The following is a 22,402-nucleotide window of genomic DNA, read 5'->3' on the forward strand; positions in this document are numbered from 1 at the left end:
ATTCATTCATGGAACACGCTCACATGGAACACACGTACCCGCCTTATTAAGATACATACCGAGCTAGATTGTTATTGTGAATTACGATACTTTAACACAATAATAAAGGGAGCTGTAGATTATTATTTCTACACACACACACACACACACACATACACACACACACACACACGTCAGTGTTTTCGCAACGATCAATTTTATTGAAAATTAAATATTATATATCAAGTGTGTGTGTGTGTGTGTGTGACATATATATGTATAAAATATACGCTGCGATGTTATAAAATATACCGAATAAATGTATATGTGCGTGAGTATATCCATGTCCCATCTGCCGTACGATGTTTTGGACATAGAGATTCTTCAGCTACTCCAAAATGTTTTCTATAAATTTGGGATATTTTGTACGCTACGTTATAATTATTTCTAGTAATTTTATATAATATGCCTTTCTTAGATATGGATGTCTCTACTAATAAATTTTTTTCTTTATTACGAGATGCATATCTATTAGAGCATTTCTTCTATCTGTCGAAATGTGTAATATTACGAGTAAAGATTAAAGGCAGAATAAATTCAAGGAGTGATCAGAATATTTATATAGTTTTATCATATATAATACACTTTGATATATTTTGACTGAAAGACGTCACGAGCTACTTTGATATACTTGGTTAGCAAACTTAATATAGCATTCCCTTCTTAAAATAAATGTTGAAATAAAACACGTAGTAATGATTGTGTCTGCAATGCATATGATCATGCTTTGAATCTAATATTGTTTTAGCAAAAGGTATCTGCCATAACGGAAAGATTAAATGAATTTTAGTGCACATGAGATCTTTTTCGTACTTGCACTTGTTCTGTCGTATAACAGAAGGAAATTCAAATAAACACAATTATATGCAAACCTTAAAAATTTATATTAAATATTCTATCTATAATATATATATATATATATATATATATATATATATATATATATCACGTATTTGTGACAAAGATGAAAGAAAAAAAAATCAAGATGAATGGTAAACACTACTTATGATGTGCCTGTGTAATCGTATACATGAAGTTATGTGATACTAAAGCGTACATATCAATTGATGATTAGAAATCTTGTGATCTGATTTTCTGCCAGTAAATGCAAACCACAGACAGGATGGTAACCAGGACAGTACATGGACAAGAGCAGGTAAACAATCTCACAAGATTTTTTTATTATTTACAAAAAGTGATTAAATATTAATAACTTACCCCCCTATTGTTTGAAGTTTAGTGGACTCAAGTTGACGCGCTGCTTCTTCTGTTCTCTTCAATAGCAAAACCTGTGGAATATTTGTAAAGAAAAAAAAATCAAAATATGTACACGCAAAGTTTTTCTTTAAAAGAGATATTTGAGATATCGTATAGATGCTTAATTGCAAAAAGAATACATTTTCAATACTTGAGAAAAGCATCTTCACCACGTTGTTAAACAGTCTATATAAATACATATCATACATTACAAACGTTACAAACGTTTCTTAACAACGTGTTGGGAGGGACCACTTCTCTTATATAAACAATTTTTCTAATATACCGATATAAAAACCACGTTACCTTTTGCGATAAGTTTCTAAAGTGCATTTCTTGGAGCATGCTACTGTGACGATGTATATTTTCATGACGGGAGATGGCCAGCAGTACTCCTCGTTCAGGCACATATCGGCACACTGCCGCCCCTATCGCTTTTTGAAATTCCTTATGTGCATTGTCCATCTTTGCGCTGCAATACAATACAATTGATTTAATTACTTCCTTCCGCTTTATATAAGGAATACGACCCAAAGCAAATTTTGAGTAAAGTTGTCTATATAACTCGCTATCTATATAATAATGTACACCTAAAAGTAAATATAGATAACTTAAATGTACACAACAACGTATTACTATTTCCTTCTTTCTTTTAAAAAGTAATATTTCTACTTACAATTCTCTGAGCTCTTCAGGTACTTCAATTTCGATCTTGTGAAATGTATTTTTGTCAATAGGGGGATTTGGATTTTTGGCTCTCAGTCGCTCACTAGCTACAATTTCGGTATACGTGTAGTCCCATCCCAAGTATTCAACTACTTGAAAACCTCCTTTACTCATCTAAAGAATCATATACGTAAAAGATTTAATACAGAAAGAGAAGAACGGCAGAAAAGAAAGAGAGAATCTAATAACGCTTATGCTTTTGAAAATTACATTATCAAAAGTACATATGTACACAATCACATATGTACACGTCAAACTTTCATATATTTTCACACAAGTATATATGTGAGATATTAGCATAGGCACTATATTTGTACTTGTCGCCATTTGCCAATGCATTACTTTTTCTACCTTGATAAGCGCTTTCCACCAGCCCCACGCTTCTTGATCGTTAGATCTAGAGAATACTTCAATCTCCTGGTTCTCCTGAAATTCTGTCTTGGAACCATCTTTTGGAGGTAGACGGACTTGAGCAAATGGGAATTTCGATTCGGGTTGCCAGCTGGAACGTGCATTCGACATTTGATTAGCTCAAGTTATACCATTACGCATATTATACGTTTGGCATGCGTTATCTATTCACGTTGCACAAGAGCACGTTCTCTGGTAAATATTATAATATATGTGAAGCAGAAAGAAAGGTGTACACGTGTACACCTATATTCAAACATATGCAACTAAGTTATTCTACAATATTTACACTACACACATACACACAAACACACAAACGTGTAGATTATTTATACATTGTACACGAAGCACAATGTACACTCTGTATTATAATTTTTAACGATAAATTTTTCAACATTTTACACGTATTACGATTTTTGTAATTAGGAAAGTTTCCCATTCTACTTTTTTTCATGCGCATCTATATCTTTTCCATTGATATATTTGATTAATGCGTACAGAAGAAGAGGAAAAAGAAGATGAGTAAGTTATTAATAATTTTGCTCGGTCAACGAATATTATATAGTTGTAAATATCAGGGGCTCGATCATGTTTTCAACACCACGAGAAAGAGATAGTTATATGACTTTTCACTTTTCACGTTTTCGCTCTAAGGAAACAGTTACACGATCGCTACCCAGACGTATCGGTATGCATGCGTGTAAACGTACAAAATACAAAATAATATATTATTCTATATCAAGAAATGTGAAATAAAACTGTGTGTAGGATTTGTCGACGCGTGTGAGTGACGTTCTAGCATTCTACAGTGAGAAACAAAAGAGACATGGATAACATAAATTATATGGATAAATCAAAAAGTAAGGGTAAAGATAAAGGTATCTAACACAGCCTCTAAAGACGCGCGATAAGACGTTGGCGACAAAACATGGCATCGACGTGCAAGGGGAAAAAAATACACGTTCTTGTCAAACGTGACGAATCAAGAAAGAAACTTACTCATTCTCGAAAGTTACCAAAACTTCGTCGTCAAAGACATCGGTGACAAAGGCCTGAAAAAAGGAAAAAAAGTTATGCACGAATCACGTAGTAAGTTGTCTTTGTAGGAATCATCGCAGGAGTGTAGCGGGTAGCGCAGGGCAGTCGAATGTAAAATCGCGACTCGTCGGATCGAAGGGGGAAGACGGGTGAGGTGGAAGGAGATCGCGGGGAGGGCAACCAGCGTCTACGGGTCCGCGTGGCGTGACGTCGGGATATCGCCAACGAAGCTTTCGGGGCTTGGCGCACGGGTGCCGCTCGCGCAAATGCACGACGACGCGAGCCGAGGAAAAATCACGCCCTGTCAAACGAGACATGGCGTCGAAGGAAGCCGCGTTACCTCGCGAACATTTGAGGACCGTGCATTCGCGAAGTACGAGCTCCCGTACCGCGAGATTACGACCGCACCGCGGCTCGCGGCTCGGCTTATCGACCGCCCGAGGCCTCCGCCCGCTCTTTTGTATACTTTTCACAGAACGAACCTTATAATACGCTCCGTTTTCGCCGCATACTTCGACTGTGAGATCCTCCATCTTGCTTTTGTGTGACGGTTCGGCTCCTTTGCGACAGGCATGCCGAAGAGCGGGCGCCTGCACGAGCTTGGGGCTGAGAATTTCCCGTGCGCCAATCGCGCGACTCTTTTCCATGACGCCGAGCTAGTATTGGGCAGCGCCGAGCCAGTATCGGCCAGTGGTGTCAACTACCGAGCGTATCGATCTCTCGTGAAAGAAAACCCTAGCGTTCTCTTTCCGTTTCTATAAAGGGCCATCTACACCTCCTCGATGCTAGAACTGCGTCCGAGTTTCGGTTTAAGCCAATGAAACTGCTGCTTTTCTGTAAGAGCTGCAAGTTGCGTGATGGCTTAAACCGAAACTCGGACGCAGTTTTAGCATCGTGGACACAAGGCTTCAGGGCTTAAAGGTCAATCCAGACAAACTTGCATAGGTGCGTAACCATATGCATAAAGAAACGGCGTGGTCTATTTCCTTATGCACATGCATATGGACCAATCAGTTTTCTTATGCTTATGTTTATGCGCTATGCAAGTTTGTCTGGATTGCCCTTAAAACACCTATTGTAAATGTGCACTTATGCTTAGAGGTGCTTTCCAGCAAGGAACATAGGCGACACTGCGTGGCACAGCGTCAGACACAGTGCTTTCCAACAACGACACAGCGAAGCACATCTCGACACAGCCGCGGTGTAGAGTTCGAGTGTGTTCTGTAGGCATTGTTGCCAATCTTTTATATCAGCATTAGTTTTTTATTTATTTTATTTGTTTAAACATAACACCTTTTTACTGCTTTCACATTAAACATAACTTATTTAGGGCCAATTTCACCAACCGCAGTTAGCTTAACCGATGGTTAAAGTTAGCAGAATTGACCAATAGAAATTAATCCACCCTGCTTTCTATTGGTCAATCCTGCTAACTTTAACCGTCGGTTAAGCTAATTGTGGTTGGTGAAATTGGCTTTACTGCTTTAAAATTATTTTGGTGAAAAATCCTTGCGAAAATATAAATGTGTCCACAATGGTCGAGTTTTGCGTTCCAACAAACACTCGTACACAGTGTTCGAGTGTGTCGCACAGTGTCGCACCGTGTCACCTAGGGTAGGTCTACAATGCGAGTCGTAAAGTCGTGAGTCGTAATAATTAACCAATCACAATTGAATTTGAGGAGTATAATCGACTGTGATTGGTCAATTCTTACGACTCACGACTTTACGACACGCAGATTGTAGCTATTATTAAGGTGCCTACTGATAAACGCGGCACCGCGGTAACCAATCACCATCTGCCTTTCCGTTGTAGTACATACATACATAACTGCCGGAACCGGAAGTAGAACGGAAAAGCAAGACGGTGATTGGTTACCGCGTCGCCGCGCGCGGCATTATGCCGCGTCCATCAGTAGGCCTAGGCACTAGGCACTAGGCACCTTTAGAACTATAGGACTTTATTATCAGTATTATCACTGGCGAGTGGCGAGTGGCGAGTAGCGGTTAGCGGTTAGCGGTATTGGCACTCGTGGGCATTAGCGAGCCATCGTAATAACCTAATAACAGAATTAACCAGTGTCACCAGTGATCGCACTGATCGCTAACCAGGGTAACCTATTGAACCCAGGGTGGTGTTGTGTTGGAGCTGTAAGCTGCAAGTCGAAACATGTTTCCGTGCAGTTTACGTTCGCGCGATCGCTCCTACCCAGCTCCGGTTTTTTTCTTCGCGGCTCAGCGACGCGCGTGACGTGCGCCGACGATTCCAATGCGTGCGAGGACGAGGCTGCTCTCGCCTATTATTCTCTGCGGACGACAATGTCGGGTAGCAGCGATTCCGAGGAGTTTTTCGACGCGGAGGACGACTCGTTTCATCGCGCGTCGCGGTACGTGTCGCCTCCGTCCCCTGACTCCGCGCTGCGCGGATTATGTCACGAATCGCAAATACTTGAATGACTTAAATCTCGCGCGTATTTTCTTACAGATGATTCATCGTATGCATTTTCGTACGTTATGCGTTGTATGTACGTATGTCTAACCGAGACCGTGTTTTTACCCCGCGTGCGATTGTTCGAGGATGGAGTCATGTCGACACGACATTCACCTCGCGACATCGCGACATGACTCCGCGATTCACGAGTCACGACTCACGTCTCCACGACACGAGTACCGTGTCGACGTGATATCATTTTATTTCTACCTTTATGTATGTACGCTCTCACGGCCGCACGCATTTTCCTCGTATGTGTACGCGGACTTTTGCATTTGCGTGGGTAACGTGGATTTTCTCGACGTGTTGTAACTATCGCGCAACTGTCATCCTCCAAGACGTTTAAAGTCGTATAGCACGATCAAAGTCGTGACTCACGACTCACGACGCATCTACTTGTAGAAATATATGTTATAAATCGCCAATGTGTATCGCATTTATTATCCACGTGCCTTAAACTTTATTTCCATGGATTTGTTACACAGCTATGATTAGTACAACCACTTTGCTACATTATATAAAGCTTGCGATTAAACACGCTATGCATAAGTAATTAAAATATAATAATAATGTACGTTACAATTAATTATATTAACACGTAAAGGAAAACAGGTTAATTAAGAGTCAATCGCTGTTGACCGTGCGAGAAACATTTATTCTTTAGCAACGCTCATTTTTTTTTATTGAATATTAACGTACGTTTCTCTCTCTCTCTCTCTCGATCTTTTGTTTAAACCTTGTTATATAGGGTGGATGTCCACAACAGAGCCTTAACTTTCCACGTTACGTATATTAAATTTTTTTTTATTTGCAGAAAAGTTAAACAGCGCGATTCTACCGGTGCCGAAAGTCAGAATGCTAAAGCGCTACAAGTTTGCAAACAGGAGGATGATTGTGTCTTTGTAAGGCCTGCCGAACCAAAACCGCGTATCGAACCAAAGAGCCGCGTGTCTGCAGATTCTGAGCAAAATAAAGAAAAACTTGTGAGTATTTCGTCGTAATAGTACTTGCACGTAAATGTTCCACGATTGTATCCATTGTATATCACATTGGATTTTCTAGAAAAATTACAAAGCAGGAAATATATGTTGCTTATTATTTTTTGATGTCGGAATAAACTTGTTTTGAGACATGCATATATCTTTTATATATAATCTTGTGATATAAAGTGGAATACATCCTTTAGAGGGAAGGCAAATTTTAATATTACACACACGCACACACACACACACACACACATGTATATATATATATATTCTTTTACAGGCCGAGGATGGTAGAGACGCCACCACAGACAAAACTGTAGGCAGAAGAAGATTTCGTGAGCTTCGACAACGCATGCAAACAGAAGATGACGATATTCCGATTAACAGTTCTCCTCCGGATAGTCAGACATCTTCCATCGAGGGTGTTTATCCTACTCCTTCAAAAACGACCCATCCGTTCAGAATTATAGAACATGACACTCTTAGTTTACAAAGTATGACCTCTTTAGGGCGAGTGGGCCGAATTTTGGCGGGAGTCGCAGATAACGCTTCTGGCGTACTTGTATCTGGTATATCCCAGTGCCCTCCTCCTGCCGCCCTTACCCGCGAAGGTCAGATGTCCTCCGTTGCTAGTATTCCAAGCAAAGACGAGGACACAACCTCTGGTAAGGTGTCCCAGTCTTCCAGCGTCCTTACGTTATCGGGGGATGTCCTGCAGGAATCCTCTGTTAACGGTAGATCCAATTATGCTTCTCACTCGCAAAGTGATAAGACTGTTATGCTTCAAGAACCCGATGTCATCGCTAGTACAAAGAATAACGGAAAATCAGTGGAAGATGTTGCGATGCCTGGTGTACCCGTTGCTCCACCACGTCGTAAAAAGAAAACAAAGACAAGTACCGCGGGTGATCTCGCTGTAAGATTCATCGCGATTATTTTTTTGTTAACGGTACGTTAACAGTCCACGACGTAGATGTGTAACTTATTCTACGCACGTAATTTCAGCCTTCCGCAGAGGTACTTGTTCCCGCGTCGCCGCTTCCAAGTCCAGCGAGTACTATAGAATCAATAACTAAAGAATTCGAGCACTCTCTCGATATCCGATCCGCGACGAAAGGCCAATACGTCGTTAAGCCGCAAGTAAATACTCTTTTCGTCTTTTTGTTTGCAACGAAGAAAGTACGTTTGTTGGATGTTTCCCATTAAAAAAAAACGTTGCTTGTAATGTCGCGTCTTTTCCAGATAGATATACGTACACATACACATACTCACATCCCTCCCCACACACACACACACGTATGTATACATATGTATTTTTTTGTTAGGATGAAGATAAATTGAAAGCAGAAGGCCCATCTACCGAGGAATTAGAAAGGGTAGAAAGAATGAAAGCAGAGCTGCTTAGTCGATCGAGCGAAAAATCTAGTAGTCCGTTAGGATCGGCGTCGAGCAACAGTATCGGCCGTTATTCTCTAGGTCCGCATAAGCTCTCGGGCGTGAGTCCACAGGGTTCCAAAGAAAGGCGTAAATCTGCCGGTGATCAAGATATGATTAAGCAATTAAATATGTTTGTAAGGACTAGGACGGATTCTGGCAAGCGCCTTACCGATATGGTTTGTTGATTGATTATCCTAAACGCAGATACTTCGTTTTCATATTAAGAATATTAATGAAACGATATTTTCAAGTGCCATCTGTTCTTGCAGGAAATTCTGGAACAAGTGCCTGTAACGAATTTAGACACAGGGGAACAGGTGCCATTAAGTATAGCGGAAGATAAATTACCGCAGTGTATCAATCCTTTGTCATTACACATTATGAGACTCACTAAATCTAAATACATAAGCATGTCTAGTCTGGAGAAGGAAAAAGAGAGCGATGAAGAAAGCGTAGATAGTAAAATGTCTAGTATACCCCCGGACGAAGATGTATCCGTAGACAGAGTTCGTAAGCGGACGCAGAAGTTGAAACGATTTCTAGGATCGACTGTAAAAAAGACGATGAACAAAGCCAAATCTATCGCGCAAGAAGTGTCGCACGCGAGACATAAAGAAGATGTCATGGACATAGTGGACGAAGTTTATCCCGGTGAACAACAGTACATAAAATTGAAGGCATCGAACAGCCACAAAGGTCCGTACGAGTTTAGTTGTCTGCAGCACGTTCAAGATCTTAGCGGGGAACACGTAGGACCGGTCTGGTGCATGAAGTTTTCAGCCTGCGGCCGACTGTTGGCCACCGCGGGACAAGATCGCGTTCTACGAATCTGGGTTCTGCGAGACGCTTTTACGTATTTTCAGGACATGCGAACCAAGTATAACGCGGAGAAAGTCAGTCCTACTCCTTCACAGGAATCTTTAGTCTCGCAGCAATCCATGGAAGATCCTAACATCGTGGCTAGTGCCTTCAGTGAGATAGAAGGAACGAAAAGTCCGTTCATGCCAAAGCCCTTTTGCACATATACCGGCCATACCTCGGACTTGCTCGACGTCTCGTGGTCTAAGAACTATTTCGTTTTATCCTCGTCGATGGACAAAACTGTACGGCTTTGGCACATATCCCGCAAGGAATGCCTGTGTTGCTTTCAACACATCGACTTTGTCACCGCCATAGTATTCCATCCACGAGACGATCGATATTTTCTCTCAGGATCTCTGGACGGCAAATTACGCCTATGGAATATTCCAGATAAAAAGGTCGCGGTATGGAACGAAGTGGACGGACAAACAAAGTTGATTACCGCGGCCAACTTTTGTCAAAATGGGAAGTTCGCGGTTGTAGGGTCGTACGATGGTCGTTGCATATTTTACAATACCGATCAATTGAAGTACCATACTCAGATACACGTCCGATCGACAAGGGGGAAAAATTCCACCGGTCGCAAGATCAGTGGAATCGAGCCTATGCCGGGAGAAGACAAGATATTGGTTACATCGAACGACAGTCGCATTCGTCTGTACGATCTGAGAGACTTAAACTTGTCATGCAAATACAAGGGATATGTCAACGTCAGTAGTCAAATTAAAGCGAGTTTCAGCCCAGACGGGCAATATATAGTTAGCGGTTCTGAAAATCAGTGCATTTATATCTGGAAGACCCATCACGATTATTCCAAATTTTCTAGCGTTCGTAGGGATCGAAATGATTTCTGGGAGGGCATAAAGGCGCATAACGCCGTAGTAACGTGTGCCGTGTTTGCACCGACGCCAGACAGTATTATCAAGCAAATCGAAGCGAGAGAACACGGGGAAAGCAAAGAGGAGAAAGGCGTGGATAGTTGCAACGTAAGTGTCATTCCCGTTGATCCTGTCGTCGAGCAACGCACTAAGGGTTGCGGAGGCCACGTTCTCGTAAGCGCCGATTTCAATGGGTGTATAAAGGTTTTTTTAAACAAGACAAAACCGAAGCACAGTTCCCTACCGGCATCTGCACTTGCATAATGTAACGTAACGTACGGTTAACGTATATGTACGAGCGTATTTTGGTGCGTGACGGCGTTCCCTTGCCTCCTTTCGCCGCTTATAGGTTTGTCTCGAACGAGAAATACCAGACGTGCGTACAACCTTTTTCCTTAACGGTTTTTTTTATGCCAGGTACAAGCATTATACTTAATCTTTGTGAGTATGCGTGCGCCGGTGTGCATGTAAATAGTTTTAACGGATTTATATACATATATATATGTATGTATGTATGTATGTATATCAATGACAAATATTTCTTTCTTAAAATCGTGCACGTAAAAGTTTAAAAACAACTGATATCTGTCAATTCCAAATTAATACATAATACCGCAGTGTAAATTTCCCTGAAAGTTTTATTGCGTTAGATGAAACAACGTTTGCGTATACATACTTGCATATTTCCAACGGATGTCTGAAAAATTATTTTCATTTTTTGCTTCCTTCGTATCCGACTCGCGACAGTGCTGGTCCATGAAAAAAAAAAGAGATAAAAGTTACTAATATTCCACAAGAGAGATTTATCAAAATTATATCATAATACGATAGCGATAAGTCGTTAGTGTGTGGACATGCCACAACGTTCGACGTGTTCTTATACACTGTATGTACGATAAAGGCACAATGAAGACGAGAGCACCTTGGTGAAAACGAAGTATAAAAAGGAAGTGTACGGATGATGGCAAAATATCCGAGAATAGCTCCTTTCATTCGTTATATGTCAAAGATCTCTCAGATCTATAAAAGTGACTTGATTATTTATTGGTAGTGCGAAACGTTAAATAGGGATTGCTAATTTTTACAAACATCGAATCAGATTTTGCAAAATTCTAATGCTTTCTAAATCGTGTTCTTGTCGAGAACATAATAGTTGTAAGATAGCGTAACACATCGAAGACAATATTAAAGATGTTTTAAAACTAAAATGTATCATACGTGCGTTGTTTTTTTTTTTTTACGCATTTTAAAAAGTGTAATAAAACGCCGTATCTCTTTATCGTGAAATTTTAAATAACGCATACGAGACACGCTACACGTGGACATTGCGCTATATACATATAACACACATACAACGTTAGTTACCGTGATTAAGCGTACATATGTAGTTTATATCTCGTACATTGATACTTTATGTAAAAATTGTCATATATGCTCACGGTACTCGCTTATCTAGAGTTTAATATCGTACATAAGATATATTGGATTACGATCGATGCAAAATGTGTACTTTCGCGTTCTGCCAATTGTAAGAACGGAAATTATTATTCACATGTATATAGGTCGCGCGAAAGGACAGCGTTTGATACTCTTTGTTTGAGATTATATGCACACTTTTTTTTTGCACATGCTTACCCCGATAGGAAAAGATTTATAATATTAGATGCATGCTTTCCATTTACATCAAAACTCAGATACGTCTCACTTGTGACGTCGTTCTATCCTTTTTGGGACGTAATGAATACGAAAGACAGAATGACCACAAGTGAGACGTATCTGAGTTTTGACGTAAATGGAAAGCAACTCGTATATATGACGAAATCTCTAAATACTCTAAATAATATTTCAGCAAAATAGCAGCGTTATGAAGACGTATCTTGGCGGAATATTTGCAAAATTAAATTTAGAAAGAACGTGCGAAATACGTGTGATATAATTAAAAAATGTGTCAGAGTTTTATTATACATAAACCGGTAAATATGTACTCCTGTATTACGTAGCATATTCTCTGTTTGCTGAGAAGTCTTCAGATAACGAGCATCTTTTTTGGTACGTAAAATATGATAAACAGTATAATACATGTACATAACTGTTGAATATCGTTGTTTCGCTGTTCGCTGGAGTGATGTTGCTTCTAAATATCGAACGACGTGTGCAACCGTTAAACTTTTAATTAACGTTCTCAATTTTTGTGCAAATATTTAGAACGTTTATGCCGGCAAGAACGCTGTGTTATAATAAGGAATCATCTTAGGATTGCGTGAACGTTCTTTCACGTGAATGGATGCACGTATTGTACAATATTTGCACACGTTTCTTCGCGGGGTAGTTATATATGTAATTTGGAAACCGAAGGCTCGTATTCATAGTTCGTTCTTAAGTATATATATTATTATTCAAGACCGTCTTAAGTAATGTCTTCGGATACTAATACGGCTCTGCGCGTGGTTGATAACGTTTTAAGATTGTACATACTTAAGACGGTTTTAAATATAAGAACAAACTATACTGGCCATAATCACTCATAAGACGTCGAAATATGTATATGTATATTCGAATCGGATCAAGTTTATAGCCACAATTGTAAAATGATTAACATTTGCAGTAATGGAGGCAGATACGAGTTTCACAGATAGCGTAAAATACGTTTAACGTGTATCGCGATTACAGTGTAAGTATATGCAGGGAAGACGTGTACGTATTATTTTGTGTAAACGCAAATTGTAAATATATAATTATAGCGCATCGATATTGTTGTATCAATAACGTGAAAATATCCAACGGGTCAACGTTGAACAAAAGTTAGAGAAAAATGTCGGTAAGTATTTATAGGCCTATAGTTTACACCGGCCGTTTGTACAACCATCGTACCAAATACTATAATATATTCGTATCAAATCCGTGTCAAATCTCGGTTTACACCGGTATAACCCGATATTTAAATATGACGTTGATATGGATACAGGACCGTGGCACGCGTACCAAACGGTCTGGGTAAACTAGGCTATTTATACCCTGATAAACACAATCTGAGAGCTTAGTTATGTCCCGAAGAAGTGCACAAGAAAACATTTCGAACGACAGAAGTGCATAATATCTGTTACTATATACGTTTTCGCGAGCGTTACTTCTGTAGTAACTTATGACACGTTAATCCGCAAACGAGTAAATTATCGTAAGTTACTATACAGAAGTAACGCTCGCGTAAACGTAGTATATATGTGATTGAACGATTACTTACTGTACTACTGCAGCAGTCTGCTGTAAGAAGCTACCGTGAAATTTTATAAATAAATTATTTTTATCAACAAATATATCTATATATATATATATTTGAAATTTATATAAATATAAAAAAAATTGCAAATAAAATTAATTAAATAAATATTTATAAACATAAAAACTAAACGTTGTAAATGTAATGTATAGAAATCCCCGTTCTGGCCAATATGTTTTTCTATCTAAAAATGTCTTATTATAAAAATCTTAACTTTAGCATAGCATAATATTTAAATTTAATATTTAAATGCCGTGAATAACAATAATTAAAATTTTAAATATAACAATAATGAAAAATTTAATTTCGTGTTTTCTTAAATTTTGCCAGTTTTCTCATATAGAACACGACTAGTGGAGCAACTTTGATCCTCTTGGCTAATCTCGTGTCTCTTACCGTTTGGCCTGGGTAAAGGCCCGCGGGCACATAGAAAAACTTAAGCAGTAAAACTCAAGCAATAAGCAAATCAGCCAATCACAGTCAAGAACTTAAGCACGGTTCTAAGCGGTATACCGCTATAGCAAATTCGCTATAGCGAATCCATACCATTGATTTCTTACCGCTTAAGTTTTACTGCAAGTTTTTCTATGTGCCAAGGCCCTAACTCTACAAATGTCGAAAATTTTGAAATTTAATATTTTTTGAACTTTTGGATTTTTTCCTTATATAGAACTCGACGAGAGAAGCTGATTTTGGTCCTCTTGACTTGACCTCGTATCTCTTACCGCTTGGCCTGGAATCCGTACGTCGTACGAACAATATGATTATTCTTATAGGTAAAAAAAGGAAATGGTTAAAAATAATATTGTATATTTATATAATAAAAATACATACGCGATACAAATATCGTTAACGTTTACTTGAATATAACGTTGCATGCAACGGTGTCTTGCAAGCGAGTCATTCGTATGTTTAAATCGCTCGTAACGTATTAAAAATTTTTAGATAGTTGCCAACGCGTATACGTGCACGGAGAGAAAAATCAAGTCGTACGACTATGTAAACCTGTATTCGAAATACATCGTATACTTTTCTCACGTACATACGTTATATTTATATACACGAAATTCAATTTATTCTACAAACGTCATGTTTTTAGAAAATGGTGACTGTTTTTATTAGAAAAGCTTTATATATATATATATATATATATATATATATATATATATATATATATATATGTACGTATTATCATACGATTACCAAGTTTGAGTTACTAGCGTCGCCACCACGGCGTGTCCGTCAGCTGTTTTACATAACACGCACGGTAATAAAGCGGGGAGCACACACTTCGGCAGGTTCGGATTCCCACCCGAAGTGCTAAAAATCCCATATATATACGTGCTATAGATTTTCAGCACCCAGGTGGAGAATCGGAACGCATATCCTTACACATGTATCGATAAATATTATATATACTTATTTTATATATATATTAACTTATTAATATTATATATGTTAAATATCTAATAGCTCTCTCTATACCTCTCTCGGGACATATAAGACGTCTTTTTAGCCATGCATCTTTTCGTAAGACATATCTTACGTTCCGCTTTTGGACACGTGTGCTGTCTGGGTTAAGCGGGGGAGCACACACTTTTGCACAACGCATAATACGTAAGCATAAGAAAATTGCGTGGTCTGTTTCCTTATGCACGTGTATGGACCACGCAATTTCCTTATATGCTTACGCATTATGCGTTATGCAGAAGTGTGTGCTCCCCGCATTATACTTCAAATAAAAGATATATAGGCCATTATGGAAAATTTCGTTAGCCAAACGAATAATATATTTGGGGAACAAGCAACAGAGAATGTTATATAATTTTTAAGTATCTTGACGACGACGGTTTATCGATCGCCTTTTATACGGTATATTCGGCGCGCGATAACCGCGCTGCAAGAACGATCGCGACGAGATTTTTACAAATTACACGGTACAAAATTTAATGTTAATTTTCTATAAAATAGAGGTTAGGAGGAATAAATAAGCACGTACAAATAAATTTGAAACATTTGCAAATGTAAACCGTCGCAGTCAGGCGAGCCGTCGAACGCGATTGGCTCGCGAGCCGAGCCCCCGAATCCGGCCAATCGCGGTATAAGGCCGCTCTCGCCGCCGCCGCCGCCGCCGCCGTCGCCGCCGCGCCGCGCCGGCGCATTAGCCGCGACGCCGGTCGACCGTCGCGTCGGGCCCGGGGCCAGTCGTACTAGGCGCGCGATCGTTGTATAAAACCGTCTCCGTCAATTTCGGAGCAGCGTGCGTTCAAAGTCGGGGCGCGGACGCGGTTGTTTCTATCGGCGAGAGACGGCCTTGATACTTGTTTTCGTCGACGCTCGGAGTACCGTCACCTACGGATATATATTACTCGCGACTCGCGATCAGTCATTCTCCCGATAAATTTCGAACAGGTGTGAACAGGTGTCAGTAGTGTTTGTGCTCCGTGCTGTGCGGGTGCTGTTATTCGGAACGCGCTCGCGTTCGCGCGATTGGCACTCCTGCATGCTTCTCGATCGTTCCGCGCGGGAATAATCAACGACGCGCTCAATAATTTATTCGCGAGTGTATCAAAAGTGCCGCGAATAAAATGCGTGTCGCGCGAATCGCTCGCTCGAGACGGAGACGTCGATGCGAAATGCGAAGATTGCGAAGGTACGGCACGTTGTGAGTATGATTTGCGGTTTCGTCGCGATATTCGCGGGCGATATAATCGCTGGTCTCGCCCCGCCATATATGCCTGAACTCTGGACCTGGACTCTCGAATGTAGCATTCGTTTACGCGGCATATATCTCGCGATTCTCATCGTGTCGTGTCGTGTGCTTTGAACGCTGCGTGCCGGAATTGTCGTGTGCGATAATCTCCGATTCTTTTCGAAGAGCGGGAAGAGGGCCGAGTGACAACGCGACGTATCGTATCGCGATTCGAGTAATAGCACGCTGATACAATTAACGCGATCGTTCATTAATATTTCGTATATTTTAAGTTAACGGCGCGTGTCTTTACTAAACGTCCACTTGATTCGCGTAGTATCTCGCGTGACGCGTCAAGATCTTCGAACATTTCGTCGTCATTAACGCAACGCAGAGAGTGATGAACGCGGAACGAATCGAGGCAATATCGGTGTCGCGCGTCGCGACTCTTTCAAATTGTACGAAAAATCTATGGTAGAAAATCGATAACTTGATTATATATATATTACCAGCTTTATATTTCACGGTACTTCCTTAAGTTACTACCTTCCCCTGGGGTACGACCTCGGCGAGGTGCAATGGGAAGGCTCGCCGGTACCCAGTGCGAGGATTTTACCCAAGCGAAACTCTTGTTCCGCTTGGATAAAAATTCAAAGACGGGGAAGCTAACGTACCACTCGTCCGCCGATTTAATTGAATGAACGAACCGCAGCCGGTTCGTCGCGTTTGCTTCGGGAGTGCCGTAATCGAATAATATAAAGACTTTTTTAAACGGGAGTGCCGCGTATAGTATCGCGCGAGAAAGACTTTTACTGAAATTAGTCCGCGCGCGATTGTAGTTTGTTAATTTTATTATCCGCGAGTGCGTCCTGTGCGACGGGAGGAGGAGGCCTGACGCGCGCGACGTCCTGAGAGGAGGAGGATGAGGTCTGGGAGAGACATCGGGCCCCGGCGGAGCAACCTTGGGGTAAGTATCATCTCTTAGCTACATAAAATTAATAATTTGTTTCCATTTATTCGACGTGTTTAATTTCAAGTTCAATAAGTTAAAAGTAATTAAAGAAAGAGAAATTATATCTAAAATTTTATTCTCGTAAAGATCTTTTTCGATAAACAGATACGTGTATTGCTAAATATTTTATTGAAAGACGACGTAGAGACGCGTAAGAGAATTAACTTTTCAAATGTTAATAATTTTGAGCTCTTTTTTAATTTAAATCTTATGTTTGCATGTTACAGTATCACCGTAGTTACGTTAGCTGCGTATAACTCCGCCTGTTGCGCATCGAATCGGTGAGTCAATGAGAAATTTTTTTATTGAGGTGACGAATGTACGAATAATTAAATTTAGAGCAAAAATATATCTCGCGGTAATGTCGAATTACGATAATTTATAGTATGAAAATATGATTAATTATTACATCTCGTAGATTCGTTGCTTTAAAATGGATGGGTTACAACTGATTACGGCATATATTTAATCTTGGTATCACTTATTTATCGATATATTGCGCGATTGTGCTTGAGGACATACTCGCACACTTCGCATGCAACGGAGCTCGCAAAGAGTTCATCGTCGTTCGTCGAGTTATGTTGACGAACTGCCGCGTTTTTTTATAAATAATTTTTGAATAAATATTTTAAGTACATAAAAAATTAAAATTTTGAAATTTTCTTACGTATATAGATCAATTCTATTTACATCAGTTAAAGTAGACACCGAGAAAGAGAAACAAAAAATAAAATAATGCTCTGATAAATTAAAGTCATTATTTTTTTATTTTTTAAATGTATTGCAGTCAATAAATTTTTATTTAGATTTTTTTGAAGAATTATTTTTTTAAGCAAAAAAGATATCATATTAGACGTTTAGAAAAAGTATCTGTAGATAGGGAAAAATTGTGAATTAGTTAGACGTTTTATTTATTTCCACACATTTATTCCTTTTCTGTTTATCCAAGATTAAATATAATATAAATTGACGCAAGGAAGTAATATATAGATATATTTAGAATATTAGTACGCGTAAAGAAAAGCGTGCAATATCCGTACATCATACGCGAATAAAAAGGGTAAAAATATTTTGGTCTTATTATGCAATTTGTTTTATAGAAAACGTGATAATTATTATTAATTGATAACATTTATTTTAATAAAGCATCAATTTTACCCTAATTTTTTGTAACCTATCCATCTATTTTTGATTGAGAAATTGGCTTTATGCCAGTCAAGTAAATATATATGACGCGAGACTCTAAATATTCTGTCGGAAAACACTGAAACTTTTAAAATTATTTTAGAAACCGCAAAATTATAGAAGAAAACATGGAAAAAATAATTTACTAAGTTCATTAATAAAATTTATATGTACAAATAATAATTTATTTGTTGTATCTTGCTATTACAAAATGTGTTTTTTGACGTACCTTATTGCAAATCAATTTATAATTATTCAATTCAATATAAAAAATAAGTTTCTTATTTTTTAAATATAAAATTGAGATTTTTTATATCGATCGTTGAATAACTTCGGATCACTGTGCAGTCCTATGTAGAAACTCATATTTGTAGAGAGAGAGGGGAAAGTTAAAGAGTTAAGAGAGAGACTTAATTGTTTTATGCTGAAGCGACATGTATATTTATTTTTTCATTAACACAGCTCTACACTGTTGCGTGAACGTGCAAGGTAATATTTTAATGTTCTCTAAATAAGTAGACGATACACGGTATCTAACTTATAATAGATCTAATTAAGTTTTCATATTGAGTCTGGTCTCGTTTGCTCATTTGCTTAATGCAGAAGATTAAATTGCTTGTTTTCCACAAAACATTTAATCAGATTGCGTCCCTTTTCGCAACCAGTTCCAGCTGAAACAATATTTCAATTATATTTCACTCTACTTTCATTTGAGAGCAATGTTTGAAAGGACCGAGAGTTCAGAGTATTCGACTACATAAGATTACAATATCAGTTCTCTAAACGGATAAAAATCGATCTTAGCCCTTGTCAAATTCATATTATATCTACTTACCAATGTCTTTGCACGCATTATATAATTGATCAGCTTGTTCTTGTGGTACGTCTGATGGTAGTTTAGCACGAGCTGCCTCCCAGTCAATCTCTCCATCCGCTTTCATCTAGAATATGCGTAGAAATTATTTTATTCTAAATTTATTTCTATTTTTTTGATACGCATTAAAATGAGATACGAGTTTTGCTTACAATTCCAATTTTCTTCAAGAAACAGGTAGAGAAACAGGCAAGCTTTTCGTCATTTTCCGACGTTGCCCTTGATTCTTTCGCATTTTCAACTACGGCTGAAATTCGAATTATTATAATTAAAATGCAGTTATTTATTTTTTTTTTTTTTTATATTATATATTATGTTATGCAATTAGTTTATTCTTCACTTACTTGGATCAACGCCAGATTCACTGATACAGGATTCTTTGTACTCTCTCAATTTGGCCTTTTGTTCATTTGTGAGCTCACCCTGATACAATCAAATAGATATTTGGATATCATTATTCACATGGTAATATCATGGTAATGCTTAATAATTAGTAATTGATGTATTTAAAAATGTGCCTATATTTGGAATGTGTCAGACGATTAAGGAATATTTTCATGATACATTCTGTGGAATTCAATTATTAAATATATTGAGAAAGAAGCAGTACACATAGTCTAAGATTAGAAAAATTATAAAAGAAAGTCAAGAGCTTCGGCAAATAGATCGAGTATTAAGAGTGTATGTGAATAGAATGAGTCTGATAGGATTGAAGTAAATAATAAAAATTGATCGGATAAAACACAAGTTAAAAACATCTAGATGTTTTCTAAAAAATATAAATTAAATACATTAATATAACGGAGATAATCTTACCAAGACGGCGACGAAAGAAATAGCGAGCACGATAACGATTGCTTTCATGTTTGATTTTTCTTTTTGACACGATGTACGGTTCAAGCACGTGATCCAAGTTACTGGCTAATCACAAGATAGAGTCCTAAGCTTTTATAGTTTGCGACGTAATGACGACATGTATTCTCCTTGACATTCTGTGGCACCATTGCGTGGGGGAATATACTCGAATTATGCGGAAGCAATAAATCATGGCTATAATGGTGAAAAAAAAAATTCTGTTATTTATAATCGCAGAGTTTATTTTTACACAACACGTACTTTTGCTAGATATGTTTGAAGAGTGTACTATCAAATAATAAATATTTATTAACTTTAGGTAGTGGGCAGCCAGAAAGTGGACTTGGTTTACAAAAAATCCTAAAATTCCACTCGTACCATCCATTATACGGTATACTAAATTTTATCATTTACACGTAATAAACGCGTTGCACAAATGCACAGTCTAACCATCTACGTTACACTTCTAAGTAGTGTACCAAATAAAAAAACAAAAATAATAACATATTAAACAAGAGACCCGCATTTTTTTATTTCAATTATATATAGCTGTACTTAACGACTGGTAAACTTCTACATGTTGCAAGATAAAAAATCTATAGATTATATAATATGGATACTGAATTTTTGGTAAATTATTTGACGTAAAAAGACGCGATAAGAAGAAAAGATTATGCAAATTTCATTTGCGACAAATATATCGTGTAATATATATAAGCTAGAGAACACATTGTTAACAATAAAGTGAAAGAATAATGTAACGATAGCCAATTGTTTACAATTAATATGCGCAACGACGAAATGTGACATCGTGATAAATTGAAAAATAAAACACACAATCAAAGGAAACAAATGAGGCAATCGGAGCCAAGCGCGGTAATCAATGCGCACAGACAAATTATAATAATAAATAAATATATTTAAAACGAACGTTTCGATACCTTATTATAATTTGTCTGCGCATTGATTACCGCGCTTGGCTCCGATTGCCTCATTTATTTCCTTTGATTTAGTCTATAGAGAGCCTATACTTCGTTTAATTTAATAAAACACACAATCTTACATTTACATTATTTAATGAAAAAATACTAAATTAGATTACCTTAGTGCTTGTGCTTGTGCGCATTATTAATTCTATCTTATTACCTCAACGTATTGTCGTTGAAACCTTTTGTTTCATGTTTCTAGACATGTTCTTTTTAAATATACAGAACGCGATTTTTTTCAGAGATCATTAAATATAACTACTTCCTATCGTAACGAACAAATTAAACTTAATTTATATGGTTGATATTTCTCTTGATAATAAATATAAATTTGCTGTTTTTCTTGAAATAAATGCTTCACCTAAAGATAAGTATTGTCTGCCGGATACAATTTTCTTGGAATTGTATTGTGGTCACGCCGATTAAAATTTTATTATTCTGCGCGTCAATTATATCTCATGGCGCACTACGCACGCATATGCGCGGCGCATACACACACGTATTGTACACATATATCATCATTATACAGCCGATTTTATATAATTTCCTTTTATTATATATACAATATTGTCACGATAGATAGATGTCCTTTCCGTCATAAAAAAATTATTCAGCGCGATAATTATTCTGACGCTTCTTTATACTATATATTTTAGTTTACTCGTACATATATACATACAACCCTTATAGAAATTTAATACCGTAAGTGATTATTTGGCTAGTAATCAATTACTTATTTTGAGTATTAAAATAATTAAAAACAGTACTTTTAATACTCAAAATAAGTAATTAATCACTAGCCAAATAAAGTATTAAATTTCTGTAAGGGATTTCGTTTGAATAATCCTCTATAATAATGACGATTGAAACGATTCGAAGGTACCTATTGCGTAGATGCAAGGACGGTCTTGCGGTCTTTTGTGTATTTATTGTAACCAATAAAGGGACCCTGCACTGTAAACCACGTGATTTTGGGCCCCGGCAAAAATGGCTGAATTTTTAACACGTTGTACTTTTTGAGTCACTGAACAAAAATATTTCTTCGGCAAAACATTTCCTCGGTAAAAAAATGGACAGTTTCGGCGTTTCAACCCTTAGAAGTCAACAATAGCTGAGGTCAGGCCAGCAAAGATATCACTTTCGGATCGATGCGGTTATATCGATATATAAAGGAACAAAAAGAATTTTTAGTGAATAAAATAGTTAAGAAATAATTTGTTTATGATAGTATTGTTTAAACAATTTGAAAACGTCATTGTTTACAAGAACTGAGTGCTGATTTGAATTCTGTGGGAAAAATCATGCGTGTCGATCGGAAAGAGAAAAAGTGAGAGAGGGAGAGGAGAGGGAGAGAGATTTAACATATAATATAAATATATAAATAAATAAGTTAATATT

General features: G+C 37.9%; 4 protein-coding genes across 20 annotated transcripts in view; 2 read left to right on the forward strand and 2 right to left on the reverse strand.

Annotated features, from left to right (window-relative positions):
- The window catches only part of Fmr1 (synaptic functional regulator FMR1), an 11,894-nt gene extending 7,786 nt beyond the window's left edge, over positions 1 to 4,108 (reverse strand). For 9 of the 12 annotated variants that reach the window (XR_013257616.1, XR_013257615.1, XM_077410537.1 and 6 more), the window contains exons 1-6: positions 3,954 to 4,108; positions 3,433 to 3,485; positions 2,365 to 2,524; positions 1,973 to 2,136; positions 1,603 to 1,768; positions 1,258 to 1,328 (exon numbers count right to left, since the gene is read on the reverse strand). Coding sequence is in view for 10 of the 12 variants with exons in the window: in XM_077410537.1 (XP_077266663.1) it covers positions 1,258 to 1,328; positions 1,603 to 1,768; positions 1,973 to 2,136; positions 2,365 to 2,524; positions 3,433 to 3,485; positions 3,954 to 4,004 (665 nt within the window). In the remaining 2 variants the exon portion in view is untranslated. The remainder of the gene's footprint in view (positions 1 to 1,257; positions 1,329 to 1,602; positions 1,769 to 1,972; positions 2,137 to 2,364; positions 2,525 to 3,432; positions 3,486 to 3,953) is intronic. The other 3 variants (XM_077410539.1, XM_077410534.1, XM_077410532.1) reach the window with 1 other exon arrangement.
- A 1,368-nt stretch (positions 4,109 to 5,476) lies between these two features.
- LOC143899777 (WD repeat-containing protein 44) lies at positions 5,477 to 12,872 on the forward strand. Of its 6 annotated transcripts, none has more exons than XM_077410349.1 (7): positions 5,477 to 5,857; positions 5,956 to 6,177; positions 6,776 to 6,944; positions 7,228 to 7,896; positions 7,953 to 8,087; positions 8,273 to 8,560; positions 8,654 to 12,872. In XM_077410349.1, the coding sequence occupies exons 4-7, from the start codon at positions 7,300 to 7,302 to the stop codon at positions 10,385 to 10,387; spliced, it is 2,754 nt and encodes a 917-aa protein (XP_077266475.1). In that variant the 5' UTR covers positions 5,477 to 5,857; positions 5,956 to 6,177; positions 6,776 to 6,944; positions 7,228 to 7,299; the 3' UTR covers positions 10,388 to 12,872. The 6 variants fall into 6 exon arrangements, with proteins under 6 accessions (XP_077266475.1, XP_077266473.1, XP_077266474.1 ...); XM_077410347.1 differs by lacking the exon at positions 5,956 to 6,177 and having other exon boundaries at positions 7,228 to 7,612; positions 7,736 to 7,896; XM_077410348.1 differs by lacking the exon at positions 5,956 to 6,177 and having other exon boundaries at positions 7,228 to 7,612; positions 7,736 to 7,863.
- Positions 12,873 to 15,600: 2,728 nt separating this feature from the next.
- Dy (transmembrane protein dusky) overlaps positions 15,601 to 22,402 on the forward strand; it is a 56,624-nt gene continuing 49,822 nt past the window's right edge. The window contains exons 1-2 of the mRNA XM_077410719.1: positions 15,601 to 17,059; positions 17,332 to 17,385. The gene's annotated coding sequence lies outside the window, so the exon portion shown is untranslated. The remainder of the gene's footprint in view (positions 17,060 to 17,331; positions 17,386 to 22,402) is intronic.
- Obp13 (odorant binding protein 13) lies at positions 18,704 to 20,138 on the reverse strand. The gene is made up of 5 exons (XM_077410726.1): positions 19,980 to 20,138; positions 19,508 to 19,586; positions 19,316 to 19,410; positions 19,125 to 19,230; positions 18,704 to 18,960 (listed from the first exon to the last, which is right to left on the reverse strand). Exons 1-5 carry the CDS (start codon positions 20,025 to 20,027, stop codon positions 18,884 to 18,886), a joined length of 405 nt encoding a protein of 134 aa, XP_077266852.1. The 5' UTR covers positions 20,028 to 20,138; the 3' UTR covers positions 18,704 to 18,883.

Source organism: Temnothorax americanus, unplaced genomic scaffold (genome assembly GCF_048541705.1).
Source record: "Temnothorax americanus isolate GAGA-0224 unplaced genomic scaffold, ASM4854170v1 Scaffold29, whole genome shotgun sequence".
NCBI classification, from domain to species: domain Eukaryota; kingdom Metazoa; phylum Arthropoda; class Insecta; order Hymenoptera; family Formicidae; genus Temnothorax; species Temnothorax americanus.

Excerpts from the sequence above, each read along its gene's own strand:
- LOC143899777 (XM_077410344.1), top strand. The coding sequence starts at position 5,790 with ATGTCGGGTAGCAGCGATTCCGAGGAGTTTTTCGACGCGGAGGACGAC. Across the intron at positions 7,897-7,952 it reads CGATTATTTTTTTGTTAACG|CCTTCCGCAGAGGTACTTGT; the intron begins GTACGTTAACAG and ends ACGTAATTTCAG. Across the intron at positions 8,088-8,272 it reads AATACGTCGTTAAGCCGCAA|GATGAAGATAAATTGAAAGC; the intron begins GTAAATACTCTT and ends TTTTTTTGTTAG.
- Obp13 (XM_077410726.1), bottom strand. The coding sequence starts at position 20,027 with ATGAAAGCAATCGTTATCGTGCTCGCTATTTCTTTCGTCGCCGTCTTG. Across the intron at positions 19,411-19,507 it reads TGAATCTGGCGTTGATCCAA|CCGTAGTTGAAAATGCGAAA; the intron begins GTAAGTGAAGAA and ends TTCGAATTTCAG. Across the intron at positions 19,231-19,315 it reads TCTTGAAGAAAATTGGAATT|ATGAAAGCGGATGGAGAGAT; the intron begins GTAAGCAAAACT and ends CGCATATTCTAG.